General features: G+C 41.2%; 1 protein-coding gene across 3 annotated transcripts in view; it reads left to right on the top strand.

The window, feature by feature from the left end:
- spag9a (sperm associated antigen 9a) overlaps positions 1-11868 on the top strand; it is a 59585-nt gene extending 47717 nt beyond the window's left edge. For all 3 annotated transcript variants that reach the window (XM_080725104.1, XM_080725103.1, XM_080725102.1), the window contains 7 exons: positions 1358-1506; positions 2465-2636; positions 3230-3343; positions 4330-4371; positions 6313-6489; positions 7192-7329; positions 8315-11868. In XM_080725104.1, coding sequence (XP_080581230.1) covers positions 1358-1506; positions 2465-2636; positions 3230-3343; positions 4330-4371; positions 6313-6489; positions 7192-7329; positions 8315-8433 — 911 coding nt within the window. In that variant the 3' untranslated portion in view covers positions 8434-11868. The remainder of the gene's footprint in view (positions 1-1357; positions 1507-2464; positions 2637-3229; positions 3344-4329; positions 4372-6312; positions 6490-7191; positions 7330-8314) is intronic.
- Positions 11869-15616: the final 3748 nt, after the last annotated feature.

Raw genomic sequence — 15616 nt, 5'->3', positions numbered from 1 at the left:
GACCATGCTGTCACTTAAAGATCTGCTATTTTAGGTGGTTAAAGTGGTTAAAAACATAATTATATAAAATCTTCATAATACATATTGTCCATTCCTAGCCAATAAGACCTTCAGTAGTTGTATTGCTTTTATATGTATGTTTTCCTCAAATAAAGTTGTCCCCCAACCTCCCACAAGCATATGTAAAGTGACTTTGAGTATTTAGAAAAGCTTTATATAAATTCCATTGTTGTCCGCAGTTTAGTTTGAGGAACGGCACATCATGTCTACGTCCATCCGTGTACACTCTTTTACGGTCTATGGGTTTGACGCTCTGACATCACTGTGATGTCAGGGGAACCACACTATCAGAATCCCTGTTATGCCCTTAGTTATATGGAGATCCCTGATGTCATCAATATTAATCCCATATCTAACAGGACTTCATATGGGAAGGAGGAAGCCTATATCTCTGTGGCTGGTTCCACAGACAGGGATCTCCATATATGGGCATAAAAAGGGATTGACTTTCACTTAATGAACTAGACCAGGTCAACCTGGTTGTGCCAGACCCCCTGTCTGTCATCATCATTTATGACATCATGCCTTTTGTAGGCATGTCATCATCATGTCATCATCATATATACCCTTTATATCAGAGGTCTTCAACAGGGGGTCCGCGACCCCTAGGGGGTCCGCGGAGGTACTGCAGGGGGTCCGCGAAATTGTTGCTTAAAAAAAAAAAAAGATTTCAATTTTTTTTTTTTTTTTTTGCCATTTTCCACATTTATGTTAAAAAATAAATCATGATTCTATCCATTTTGAATAGCTTGAATACATACTATGCAATTGACAGATTGTTGATATTATTGTCATTGGATCTCAGTTAATAAGTAGTAGGCCTATGTTTAGAAATGGGAGTGGTACTGGTATGGCCACCCTGCTCGCTATAACTTGTACATGTTAAAAAATATGTCGTAGCCCACTAGCCCCGACCCACCCCCCCCCCCCGCCCCCCCCAAACCCCCCCCCCCAACCTACGAGGTGGTAGGGGGTCCCTGCTCCATCTCCCCATCAGTTTGGGGGTCCCCGGCCTGAAAACGTTGAAGACCCCTGCTTTATATAGAAAACCCGGACAGACCGACATTTGCTTATGTAGGCCTACCCATTTCATGGGTCTGGCAATAACTGAGTAAGCATGTTTGGGCTCTCACAGCATATCTCCATATACAGTACATGGATCTCCATATATGGGTACCAGGGGTCTCCATATATGGGTAACTGGTCCGATATACTGCACTGGCCAGATGGCCAAGACATGGTGCGACCTCGCCCTTTAGGGTGGTTATTATTATATTCTCGTCTCATTCCATGGCAGACGGTCAGTGGGACCTGACCAACTATCACCTGTTGGACCTGGGCCGGCCTCACCACTCCATCCGCTGCATGACTGTGGTCCATGACAAAGTCTGGTGTGGATACAGGAACAAGATCTATGTCATCCAGCCCAAGGCCATGAGGATAGAGGTAGGGCTGCCATGTTTTGTCACAACCTGTCATGTTCTGTCACTGAAATTAGTTTTTTTCTTCAGGTAGTTTCGAACGTTTGCTTGAGTGCTGTCTTGTTTTTCAAACCCGTCTTTTTATGTCAATCTTATGGCGGATCCCATAGAGCAGGTAATCCACTTATATAAAATGGCCTGTACAGCTGTAAAATCCTGTCTGATACTGTGACTAGATATCATCTATGGTTTTTGCAACGCACAACATGCTGCCTTGTGATGTGTTGTGAACTTGTAGATCTGCTGTTTTCTTTTTTTATTGAATAAATCAAATTGATATTATTATCCCAGTGCTACTGTATATTTTCGGCCAAATATTGATATAGAGGAATTTGTCATTGATATATTTGATTTTGTCCATATCTCAACTAATACTATGGGATTGCTGTGTAATGTCTTCTATTACAGCTATTCTCAACCTGTGGGCCGGGGCCCACTGGTGGGCTGTGAGATTATTGCAAGTGGGCCCCCAAATAATTGTCAAAACACTTCAGATTGTAATCATAATATAATAAAACATAATGTAAAAAAAAAAGAGAAAAAAAACGTTTTTCATTGTGATACAAGTATACTTTGTTCGTTTCATTGATCCAAGCCGCAACCCAATTGATTGACTGATAAAATAAAGATGCTCTGAATAATTTACACAGTCCACGACCAAACCTCAGCATCCATATTTTCTTTCCCCACAATAACAGAAAACAGAAAAGAAACTAGCATAGAGCCCTGAGGGACCAACCACGTGGGGTTTTACGTGGGTTGAGTGGTCAGACGGGTCGGGCCGCAGACTCTCTCAGGGTTTCCAAATGAGCCATGACCCAGAAAAGCTTGACAACCTAGTGTTCTATGACAGTGGTTCTCAACCTTTTCAGGCCCGACCCCCAAAATAATCATATTTTAATATTCGGTGTCACCCCGAGCAGAAGTCGTTTGACGCCCACCCCCGCAAGGAGAGCCAGGTGCGGCAGCTGGCCTGGGTGGGAGACGGTATCTGGGTGTCCATCCGTCTGGACTCCACCCTGCGGCTGTTCCACGCCCACACCTACCAGCACCTCCAGGACGTGGACATTGAGCCCTACGTCAGCAAGATGCTTGGTACGCCTGCTGACCACCAATAGTAACAGGATCCCCACGGTCATTAACTTCCTGGAAATATTTTGAATTGAACTCATAGTTATAATATATCGGTTGAACTAGTATCCGCAATGCCAGGGAAATGTGCTTTTAATAATTTGGAATAGTAATTTAAAACATTCATTACTTTTAAATGCATTAATGGGGCAAATGAACGATTATACATAAAAAACTAAGACAAGTAATACGGATGCCATAATAATGAGTCTTGTATTCCAGGATGTGTTGTAGCAAAAACATTTGCACGACATTTTGAATGAAATTTTGACCACTGCATTACAGGCAGACTTGACAGGTGAAATGTCTTGTCTTCTTCATGCTGAGTTTGATGCCGATTTGTCCAGTGTTGTCCTAGATCAGCTGTACTCAGATAGAGAAAAAGGACACGCAACCGCGTCTTTGTAATTTATGATATATAAAACCTCCTTCATACTAATGAATAAAACACAATAATACGGAATAAACAAAGAACAAACACAAAACAAAGGACATAAAGGCATTGACCTCCACAAGCATTGACCTCTTCCATCCATGTCTTTGTGCGTGCGCTCCAGGCACAGGGAAGCTGGGCTTCTCCTTTGTGAGGATCACGGCTCTGAGCGTGTCCTGCAGCCGGCTGTGGGTGGGGACGGGCAACGGCGTCATCATCTCCATCCCGCTGTCCGAAGGTACGGTACCCACCACTCTCACATCTCACACAAGGCCAGGACCATCGACCACTTGAGCCCCAGGCCCAGACGTGGTATAACACCCTCTATATAGTTTTCACTTACACCGACAATCGGCTCAACTTTAGAATAGTCGGCACCACTGGAAATGATTAAGAACATTGCTACTTCATCATGTGCTCTTATTATATATATTTTTTGTATTTTATTCTATATGTACCGTATGTATGTATTTTCATCTGATATATCAGATATATCCAATATCAAGACACAAGGGTCCTGTCAGTAAATGGTTTAAATTTGTCAGCCAAGATGACAAATTAACTCTAGCCCCCCTCCCCCAATATATATATTTTTAACGGTACAGCCAGTTAACCCTCAAGAATATCTCATTTTAGAACACAACTTACAGTAATTAGCCCTATTCACGACCCGCCCACTCAGCATCCCCTGGGTGCTGAAGTCCCGTTTTGAAGGGGTAAATCCTACCATAGCCTATGGAGTTAGCACAGAAATCGCAAATTTAATGCAATTTCCGAATAGTAAAGTATAAAATACGGCTAGCATGATCAAGAACACAAGACACTAAACGGCACAAAGCACTATAATTTACTTTACTGTTAGAAATAATGATTTGTTGGCTTTAAGTCCAGTATAGTTTCCCCTTCTAAATTGAAGTCAGCACCCGGGGAAAACTGAGAAACGGAAGTAGGTGGGCGGGCCGTGAATAAGGCTAATTCAATTTCGGACGCATCGATAACTGAGTGACCGTGAGTGTGTGTTTGTTTCTATGTGCACCTCTGAAGAGCTTAAATCAAAACGAGCAGCAGTCACCGTAAGACGTTACTTGTCATTGTGGGAGGGAAGCCATGTATTTGTCACCAACCTCATTCCCTCCTCCTCCTCCTCCTCCTCCTCCCTCCATCCCCTCATCCTCTTCCTCCATCCTGTCCTGTCCTCCCTCTTCCATCCACTTCTCACCAAAGGCACAGGTCCTCAGCATGGACACTCACTGAGAGGTTTTAGGGGTGAGTTACTGTACAGTACCATTACACAGTGGTTCTCAACCTTTTCAGGCCGCGACCCCCCAAAATAATCATATTTTAACTGGGGACCCCCCCCCCCCCCTTCCCCCACCCTGACGAGCACTAAAAGTTGAGGCATTACATTTCATATCTCTGCTGTCGGGCCAAAACCTCCTAACTCCAAAATGTTCATCTTCGGGAAAATGAGCTGAAGTGGAGTTAAGAGGTTTTGACCGAAGGGCTTACTACTTTTCATTGGTTCAATATTATTTTAACCAACACACAGACGTAAAGGGTTTTCAATAACACTTCTGGTTTGGCAGAAAGTGTGGAGTTAGGAGGTTTTGTCCCAAGTACTTTTTACTACTTTCCATTGGTTCAATATTATTCCCGACCCACAGGTTGAGAACCACTGCCATTACACATCAGTCTCTCTCTCTCTCTCTCTCTCTCTCTCTCTCTCTCTCTCTCTATCAGCAAAGAAGAATGTGTCAGCCTTTAGATATCGTTGCTGTGGGTGGAAACCTTGGAGCTATGTCCAAGACCGTTGGGGAAACTCTAGTGGACCCAACATTGTTTATTAATTAGTCACAAGCTGGTGTTCCTACAGTACCTTTCATTGGTTCAATGTTTATAAAAACCCACAGACAGACATAACAACTGACTTAAAAAAAGAAGAATAAGAAATTAATATCACAAATAGACGATCTGCCAGCTCAAAACGCTACTTTGGTAGAAAGTATGTTTAAGTACAGTATATAGAGGGTATCTACACATTTCTAAAGTGACAATTTAAGGACCTTTTAATACCTCTAAAATTACAAATTAAACATTGGCCAAATTGACAAATATTAGAGGCAGAAATTGTGAAAATAGCAGATCTACATGCTCACAACGCCTCGCAACAAGAAAGTAATATAGAAATTTGAGATAAGATGTTTCTGCCTGACTGCGACGATACCATAGGCAGCTGCTCTCTCTCTCTTTCTCTGTGTGTCTCTGTCTCTCTCTCTAACAAGCGTCTTGCATTACTGTACGTCTGCATCTTGTCCTCGTTGCATATTTTGCCTTCTTAACATCTCCACTGTGTCTATTCCTGCCGTGTTCTCTCTCTCATCAAGTTACGGGAGGTAGTGCCTCTTCCTCTCGTCTTTTGCCTTCTCTCCTTTTCACGGTTCTGTTTCTACTGCCTTGTTCGCCATGGTTTTGGGTCTGGCATCTGATCTCTCCCCTTCAGGTGTCAAGTCAGTGGCGAAACCATGAAGTCATCTCCCTCAAACAAACGTGTGTGCGCGCGCGTCTGCTAATAACTTGGTTTTGTGTATGTCTTGTTGCTTATGACATTTTAATTGACAATTAACGGTTTAATTGTGTTTTCTTTTGCATTCAATGTTGAAATATGTAATAAACATTGGCTTTTAGGCTTCATAAACAAAAGTGGCATAGGCATAGGCCATAGGCCTACAGTACTTGTGCACAAAGAGCAAGTTGGCATCTCGACAGAGTGGAGTTCTAGTTGATACTGTGTCCACCACTGCTCGCGTCCCCTTGTCATTGCAGTCAACTAGGGATGGGACAATATGAACATTTCATATCACGATTATTGTGCCAAAAGAAATTGTGATTTACGATATTATCGTGATAATCAAAATCCATTATCCTGGGGTGGAACATTTGTCAAAAAATAGCAGATCTACAAGCTAACAACACGTTGCGTTGTGACGCGTTGTGAGTAGATCGGCTATTTTCTGGCAAAGACATTTAGATAGAGAGTGAAAAAAAGACTATCAAGTACGTATATTATAAGTACCTTTTTCCAATTATAGAGGGTTTAAGTGGTACCGGATATGCAGCTCGGCTAATAAAAGGTGAATTGATCCCAGTGCATGATGGAGGACGATATCACGATAAACGATAATAACGCTTATCGTCCCATCCCTACAGTCAACAAGACAACAGGCATCGTGTCCAAACATCCTGGTGCTGCTGTACGCGTGTACAACGACGACGGTACGGAGAGCGGCGCCCCCGGCAGCTTCGTCCCCTTCTGCTCCATGGCCCACGCCCAGCTCTGCTTCCACGGACACAGAGACGCCGTCAAGTTCTTCGCCGCCGTGCCAGGTAAGAGAGGCACGAGACGTTTTAATGTAGATGAGTAGTCGTAAGAAAAGAATGCATCCACAAAGCTTTTTTTTTTTGTGTGAAAAAAGGAAAGAATAATAATCTTTTTTTTTTTTTTTGCTCAACGTATTTTTTATTGAATTTTCAATTTTCAGATAGTATAGACAAACAGGTAAAGCATATCTTAAAAAGACAAATATACATATACATAAAAATACATAATAATAAAAGTAAAATCAGAATTAAATTTAAGCAAAATCGACATGAGACAAACAAACCGACAAACAAAAAGGAAAACAAACACAAAAAATATGAGTCAGGTTTAACACAGCATAAGACATCCAGCAACATATGAGTACCCTTATGAAAATGGATTGTATTTCCATTCCAACAACATGGTTTTGGTGAAAACATTGCACCGGGCTACAGCTGCTATTTGCATTGAATATATACCACTTAACAAGGCATCTTCTCACTGCTCCGCTTTAAACCATTTCTTCTAATCTAAACAAAAACATAATTTATTTATGTATACCTATTTTGTTAAACAATCTCTATTGCGATGTATAAAAGTAATTGATATTGAGATTGAGATGACAATACTTTTTTGATATATTGTGCAGCCCTAGTGCGACATCTAGTGGACTGAATGTTGTCTATACTAGCACCTTTTGGCCTGACATGAGCTCTGTCCACCTCCAGGTCAGGTGATGCCTCCCCCAGGCTGCACGGACTCCGGCTCCGACGACCCGCCGTCCGAGTCTTCTGACACGGCTGCCTCCGAACCCAAATCCTTCCTGGTCATGAGTGGAGGCGAGGGCTACATTGACTTCAGGATGGGTAAGGAGTGTACTGTATCTGTTTGTTACACGTGCACACAGCAAAATAAATTAAATCAATCTGTAAATAAAAAATGAAAGATATCTACGTACTGTATACACATAGCATAATCCAGCTGGTACAATATGTACAGTACAGGTGTGTACGGTTGGACGCAAATGTGGTGGCACTTCAGTAGGTCCACTTAGCAGCAAGTATGTACTGTACATGAGATTAGACATTAAGGTGCGAGAATATCAGCGCATTGTCTGTGAGATACAGTAAGGTGCAAAATAGTTGTCAGGTTCAACCACATTGTCCGGGGACGAAAAGTAATGTTTGCTTCTGGCAAGGCAATGTAAACCCTTGGGTGCAGGCGTGCCTGCATTTGCGCGTGCACTAGGTTTTGCCCAGTCCAGCCTGTTGTTTAACTCATTTTTTGCTCCAGAAATGAACGGATTAAAATGTCCAGCGTGCCTCTCGCTGGCTCCATAAGCGGCCAGTCTCTTATTTTGAAGCCCAGAAGTCGATTGCGTAAACACTTCCGGTTTGACGTCATCACGTCATTCACCGGAATCGCTCGTCGTCAACATGCCGTTGTGTAATGGCGGATAGTTGCTTTTCAACATGTGTTTTATTAGCGAGAATCTACTGCCATCCTCCCCTTTGAAAGTGTTCTTTGGAGATAATGGACATTAAAGATGAGATTCCCCGTCTGCCTCCATGTTATGGGATTACTATTTTGTGCACGTGGATCCGTGATGATGATGAATCGGCGAGGGCGATTGTGCCAGGACCTTCCGCGCAGCTACAGGGTAGGAGAACCGCCGTTACAGTAATAGAGTACTTTTCACGAGTATACTCGGGATCGGCACCATATGATACTCGAGTATTTTTCACGAGTATTCTCGGGATTGGCTACAAATGAGTTAATAGGCAGCTAAGAGTGTGACACCCCTGGTTATAACCCGTCTACCTTTGTCCCCCCCCCCCCCCCTCCCTCCAGGCGACGAGGGCAGTGAGTTGGACGGCTTGTCGGAGCCCACAGGCAGGCCGCAGGCAGCCCCCACCAAGGCAGAGCGCAGCCACCTTATCGTTTGGCAGGTCACAGCCTGTCAGGACTGAGCCAATCACAGACTGCCAAGTCCCCCCCCCCCCCCACCTCACCGCCAGGGTCGCCAAACACCCCCACCCCCTCACCTCGCATGCCCCTCCCCCTAATTTCATAATTACCTGTGAAGGTAACTAACCTGTTTGTAAAAAAAAAAGAACAAAAGTTATTTTTAGTGTTTTTTTCTCTTTTTGTATATTTTATTCTTTCCACACATTTGAGTTGGTTACGCCTACTGTAGGTGCTGGCACGCGTTCTACCATGAGTTATTGAATCCGTCCAATGATGTGCATCCTCTGCCGCCATGGTAGGACCCCAGAATCCCATGTGCACATTGGAAAAGTGCCAGCTTAAAGGAATATTCCACTCCAAAAATAACTTTTTTTTTCCTATCAAATACTTTTCCCACGAAGCCTTGAATCCAAAAGTAAAGAGAACACTTCACGGGGTGAGAAATTGATAGAAGGGGGGAAAAAAGGGGCATTTTAGGGTGAAGTATTCCTTTAACGTGTAATAAAGGGATAAGCATAGCTTGATTAAGTACTGTAATTATATTGTCAATTAAAAAGGCTTTCATGTAAGCAATGCAGCAGTGGATAGGAGTATGAATACAAGTGATACAATCTCAGAGAAATGTGTGCATTGTTAAAAGCATATCGTTGCTGTCGGGCAGAAACCTTGTATCTCCATATTTCAACTTTTTATGTTTTTTTTTCCTGTAAATTAGCATTAGCGTCACACAAAACGTAGTTTGGTATTTTCACTAATAATTATTAAAAAAGGAAAGGTTTGGAACATACAAGGTTTCCACCCAAAAGCGAGGATATATTTCGTGAGCAGATTACAAATAACTTGAAATGAAAAAGCGGGAACAATAACTGGAAAGGTGATGTAAGAATGAGCATATTTTATGAATGCCTCGAGTCTGCATTTGTGTGTGCATTAGCTGGGCGTGTTTTCTTGTATGTGCATTCATGGTCAACTTTTTTCTGTTGCATAAGTTGTACACTTTTTGTGATCTTAACCTTACCTCTAGGCCGGGCTAAGTGTCTAACTTTTGTTTTTTGTTGTTTTTTGCTCGCAAAGAAAGAATTCCTTCAAAATGTTACATTTAAAAAAAATGGTGGCTCCTGTTTTCTACAAGCATACAGTAATTGTTTCGAACAAACCCCGGTAGGTAAACAAGTCAACCTAGAGGTGTATAGTTGAGCTGCAGAACCCTTCCTTTGAGCTTGTAGATCTGCTATTCTTGAATCTGTATCCTGAAGTAACGGTTTTGGACATGCTGTATGAGGTTTCCACTGGACAGCGAAAATACAGGAATCGAACAAATGTCTTAGAAGTGGTTCTACCATTGTGTGTTGCTCAGCCCGCTTCACAATGACTTAACTGCATGAACACTATTCTAATCTGGGCGTGAACATTCTGCGGAAATAGCAGATCTTCAAGCTCGCACTGCTACGAGCGTTGTGAGCTTGAGTATTTTTAAGCAAAGACATTTGGTGTAGAGGGGGAAAAAAAGAGAGGACAATTACAGAGCCCTGGGGGATCTTGGTCAGCAAATTGTAAGTGCTTTTGCGTTCCCGTTGTGTTGTTGGTAATAGCTAAGCAATGTTCAGGCACGCACTTTAGGGTTTCCAGTGTATAGAGGAGCCCCTGTGGAGTGTTTGTATATGCCAGCGTTAGCTTGTGTGGAGAAGTCCTGTATCTCCAGCCAATTGTCTGCCTGCTCCACCATTTAACCTTTAAACTCAACTGACGATTTGTTCACCTTTTGCGGAAATCTGCCTGTGCCACCAAATTTGTGGGGGGGCTTCCTTTATGCTAGGTCTTGTCGGCACTTTACAAAAGATGTTAGCGGCTTGAAGTTTTGAAGTTTTGCCACTCGTGGCAATGTACACCATACTGACACATGCTAAATGCGTGGAGGGAACACCCGGTAACACATTCTTTTATTTCAAGTCATGTGTCACCTTGCTTACCAAAGGACGAAGGAAGAATTGTGGAAAAAATACTGAACAATTTTATGAATATCGTTTTTTTTTATCAGTCATCAAGTTTAAAAGTCTTTTCGATATGATAATTTGAAGGATGTATATACAGTATATATTTTTAAGGTGCCGTTATGTTTTGAATTACACAACATGTTTGTGTTGTACCTATAATGGACGTCCAGACAGCACTAGAAGGTCTCCCTTCATTTGTTTCACATTTTGTTTTGCGTTAGAAAATACGCTTGGAGACCTGAAGCCAATTGTTATCATTGTTATCATGATCATTATTGTACTGGTTCAGTTTAATTTTGCACATTGTGCTGTTTTTCTACTTTTATTAAGTAGTCTGTATTCTGCTGGTGTCTGTAACATAACAGCAGGATACCAATAATTGGTGTGTGTAGATTTGTTTTTATATTTGGCAGTGGGCGAGGAGCCCATTTCTTCTCCATTTTCCAAGGAATAACCTCATATCATGTTGTAGCCATTCCAGTATTTATTTTATTTCCTTTATTATTATTGAGCCCGACTTGGTTCAGAATGTAACTTTATACATGAACAAGATATAATAGGAACATCTTACTTGTAAAAGAAAAAGAATATATATATATTTTAGTCCTGTGGGTTTACATAATTGTTCATTTAGGTTGAATGATGTGAAACTTATATTGGAAATCTTTGGCAAACCATGAGATAAGATCTGTCCAGGGCATAAACTTGTTTTTTGAACAGCGCATCCATTGTCCTAAGCTATGCATGTTTCGTTTTGTTTGTTTGATTATTATTTTTGTTTTTTTTCCTAAAGAGAACACTGCTATGTCGTCAGCTAAATCTGTTTATTGCCACCGTTTTGGGTGGAGTGTGTGTGTGTGTGCGCGTGCGTGCGTGCGTGTGTGCGTGCGTGCGTGTGTGAGAGGGAGAACCAGAGAAGTTGTCTAGTGTGTGTATTTGATAGTGTAGATGAGCCTACATGTGGAATATGTGGATACATACTGTATGGGAATTAGAAAGGAACACATATTTCTTAACGGCCATTTGATTTTGGACGGTGGTTCTCTATAAGTGGCGTCCAGAGGACCCCCAGGGTTCCCCGAGGGTGTTCAAAATAGACCCTTACAGGTCTGTATAGCTATTGAGAGTATGCAAAATGGAACCAAATGGTTCAAAGGGTCCATTTGGTACCATTTGTACACTCCCAGAGTTATGGCAGGTCCTTGAAATTAAAATGTTTGAGAACCACCGATTTAGGTTGTGGGGTGTACATACTGTACTGTATGCATCCGTGTATGTGTAGTACCCAGAGAACAGCCTCTATCTGTGGCTGTCACAGCAAGAACTGTGGTTCCTTTTCCTTCTGCTCAATGTTTGCTAAAACAAAAACAAAAAAAGAAAAGAAAGAAGAAGAAGCATCATAGTCTTATTTTTAACAATCTATTAAACTCGATTTCATGGGGACTTCTTTGTCATCCTTGTGTTTTATTATATTGTATATTATTTATTGTTTTTTCTTCAGATTAGGCTAATGCCCTACTTCGTCACTTGTAGATCTGCTATTTGCACTGTTTAAAATAACTGTTTACTGTAGCCTATAGTAAACATGTACAGTAGGCCTACATTGTTACTCTATAGTAAAACATATTTAGATTTGTATTATCGCAAGAACAATGGCTTCATTAGAGCAGGGGTCTTCAACGATTTCAGGCCAAGGACCCCTTAGTTGAGAGAGAGATGAAGCAGGGACCCCCACAACCCATAGACACCATATAGTTTAATCGTTTGACAGCACAATCATCAATGTATTTGGATTCATTTCAATTAGTATTTTCAGATATTTAACCACCTGAACTGTCAATACTTAATGAACTTGACCTTTCACTCTGTACTTGAACTTGTACCTTTTCCTACACCAAAACTATTTGCTGAAAATAGCCGATCTACAAGCTTGTAGATCTGCTATTTTTGGTTATAGTTCTCAGAATATGGAAACTAGGGTTCAAGTGGTCACAAATATTTGGAGGACCCCCTATAGTAACTCTGAGGACCCCCTAGGGGTCCTAGACCCCCTGTTGAAGACCCCTGCATTAGAGTATGGTAACTTTTCAGGAACAGAAAGCGTGCAGTTTCTATTAGCTTGGATTCCCCATTGATGATGTCACTGGTAGACAGGTTTCTGAACTGCCCACAGCCTTCCTATGAGACACAGACAAAACAATTGCTATTTTTTATTTTTTATCATGAACATTAGTGGACCACAACAATTCCACTTGAACAATGTCAAGACAAAAGCATTCCACATTGTTCACATGGAATTGTTATAAGAAGATTATTATTTATTTTAGAAAAAGATTTTTGTGCCCCGCCCCCAGTCCAGGCCAGTAGCACCCTACCCTACCATTATTTTAATGTTTTACAGGTGTTAAAAATACATGTTATTTTTATGTTCTTTGTGATTATTATAAATACATACATTTTCAAATTAAATAATAGTTTAATGAAAATGCAATAATAAAAGGTACTCTGGCACTGCCCACTGAGCACGCCGTCTAAAAGTGGTCTAATAGACGTATAGATTTGGAAATTTATTAGTGGTCTAAACTTAGACTAGACGACTAATAGACTTCTAATAGTCGTCTAAATGTAGTCTACATTTAGACGACTATTAGAAGTCTATTAGTCGTCTAGTCTAAGTTTAGACCACTAATACATTTCCAAATCTATACGTCTATTAGACCACTTTTAGACGGCGTGCTCAGTGGGTGGCACTGCACCAAGTCGGATTTGTTTTGATGTAGCAGCACACCTGACACGCGACGCCTACTGCTGAAGCACGGCCGGGAAATCCAAACCTTCTCAGTGAGAGTAAATGGACATAACATCAAGGAACTGGCTCAAAAAGTGGGCAACGTCTGCAGCTGCTGAAAAATCTACGTTTGGACCAGAGCCACTGTAGCGTCATTTTCTCACTCTGGTAGGTGAAGTAAAGACCTTTCCTCTTCTTCCTTTTTCTCCTGCCGTGGAGAGCTTCTTGAGTCTTGCTATGTGAGCAGAGACAGTGCTTTTCCCCCCTCCCGCCGCGGAGATGTGTTTTACATTACATGAAGACATGTTGCTATAATTGTATTAGGCCTATATAGTTGTTGTTGGTGCTATAGCCTTTTTTCAAAGCAACTGTGTTGCTGTTTATTGTATAGGTTAGCCTTTGCCTATATGGGCCGGTTGTTGGAAAATAAAGTGCCCCTCTTAATTGGACAAATTTAGGACCACCTGCTGATTCATTCCTGGGGCCGAGTTCATGAGTTTGATAACCACTGCTCTAATTCACATAGAGTACCCTCCATTACCACCAGAGGGTGCTCTTTGTTCATTTAGGCTACTAGAACAGGCTATCAGACAGTGTTTGTTCAATAGGCCAGTGTTGGGGTGTACATGTACGCAGAGGTACTACAGGGGGTAGTTATTTATTTTGCTGTTATGTTTAATGATAAAACACCTGCATATGAATTTGCTGCTCTGTAAAGCTTAAACCAAATTAAGTAACAATTTTGAGTAACACAACTGTTACTGAATAGAAAACAATAGGCCATAGGTGGGTGGGTGACGTGACGTAACGTTTTCGCTGTCCTCGGTGTCAAACATGTATAAATAAAAAATATATTTGTCAAAAACCTTCTGAATATTGTGCAGGACATTAAGCTTTATGTGAACTTACTCAAGATTAAAACATTTCATTCCTCATTTCTTCAGAATTTTCAACCAAACATGGCAAAACTCATATGGTGTGACTGTCCTGACCTTGTTTCTCAAAGTGGGAACTTGAATAAAACTAAGAAAAAGAATTGCTAAAAATCATTTGAAAATGAATTTAGGCTAAAAAAATGTCTATTTGTGAGCCTATATCTTTTCAAAGTCAAAGCATAATGTTTTCAGTCATTTCTGATCAAAAACATTTTGTCCCCCAAACCAAAATCATTTGGTGTGACACTAGTTTGGACAAATTAAACAGGCAATTATTTGGACACCTATTGGCTAGAGAGGTCCTTCTTCTGTAAGGCTATTCAGCACTCCCAGCACAACTGCAAGACAGGTGTCTGAGGTGAGTTATGATTTTAACATTTTCATGAAATGCCATCTTGTTGAAACTTTGACAAACTCACCACTTTGGATGTCTGTTGGTGTGACACCTTTTCATTAAAAAAAGCTTAAGTTATTTGAAGTTTTGGTCATATTTCCATGTAGATCTAGGTTGCTTTGTTATAGCTAGCATGCTGTTAGCATGCTAATGTGTACATAGTAGCCTCAAGGTAAACCTAAATGCAGAAAACGTAATATGGTGTGACACTTAATCATAATGGTGTGACATGTCTGCTTGTCACGCCATATGACTTGATTGTCACACCATATGATTTATACTGTATTTAACTACAGATATAACAATAAATAACAAAGTTCCATGTTTCTTTTGTACATTTAAACATTTGTTTTAAACATTTTTACATAAAATGTAATTTAGCTTCATTCAGTGATACTTCAAATTCATCAGACAGAGCAGAAACCCCTTCACAGAAACCTTAACATATTGCTTCAATCTAAACAATATTTTCTCTTTGTCTTAAACTATACATTCCATTTTCTTTTGTCAGCTGGAAAATGACAAGTGCTGAGAGAACGAGAAAGTACAGGGAGAAACTAAACAATGACCCAGCAAGGAGAGAGGAGCCAAAGGGGCGAGACTGCATTTTCTACGAAGAGCAGGAGGTTGTCTGTGGCATAGCAGAACCGCAACAAGGCAGCCGGTTTGCTACCCTCACCAAATACGACTGGCTGATGTACAATACAGTCTAAATGTATAATCTAATCTGATCTAATACTTTTGTACTTTCACTCACTGGACTGGACAGTGGACAGTGTTAAGGTAGGACCCGAGACAAAACTAGCGAAAATAGCTGATCTACAAGCTCTCAACACGTTGTGCTGCGAGAGCTTGTAGATCAGCTATTTTCGGAGTTGCGCAACCCAGCACTCTTTAGCTAGTGGAGATGTGGTGTAATGTCATGATTCCTAATTACATTTGTTCAACACAAAATGCTGTGTTCAAGTTCAGGAGACTTCGGAAAAAAGCAATTTACCTGAATGCTGAGTTCTGTTTCCACTAATTGGTGTTAATAAAATGTTGCCTTGGCTCCAAGTGTGGCTATGCGCCTTA

This window comes from Nannobrachium achirus (assembly GCF_963921795.1).
Source record: "Nannobrachium achirus genome assembly, chromosome: 4".
Lineage (NCBI taxonomy): Eukaryota > Metazoa > Chordata > Actinopteri > Myctophiformes > Myctophidae > Nannobrachium > Nannobrachium achirus.
Note: the sequence above shows the minus strand (reverse complement) of the source record. Positions and strands in the feature narration are given on the sequence as shown.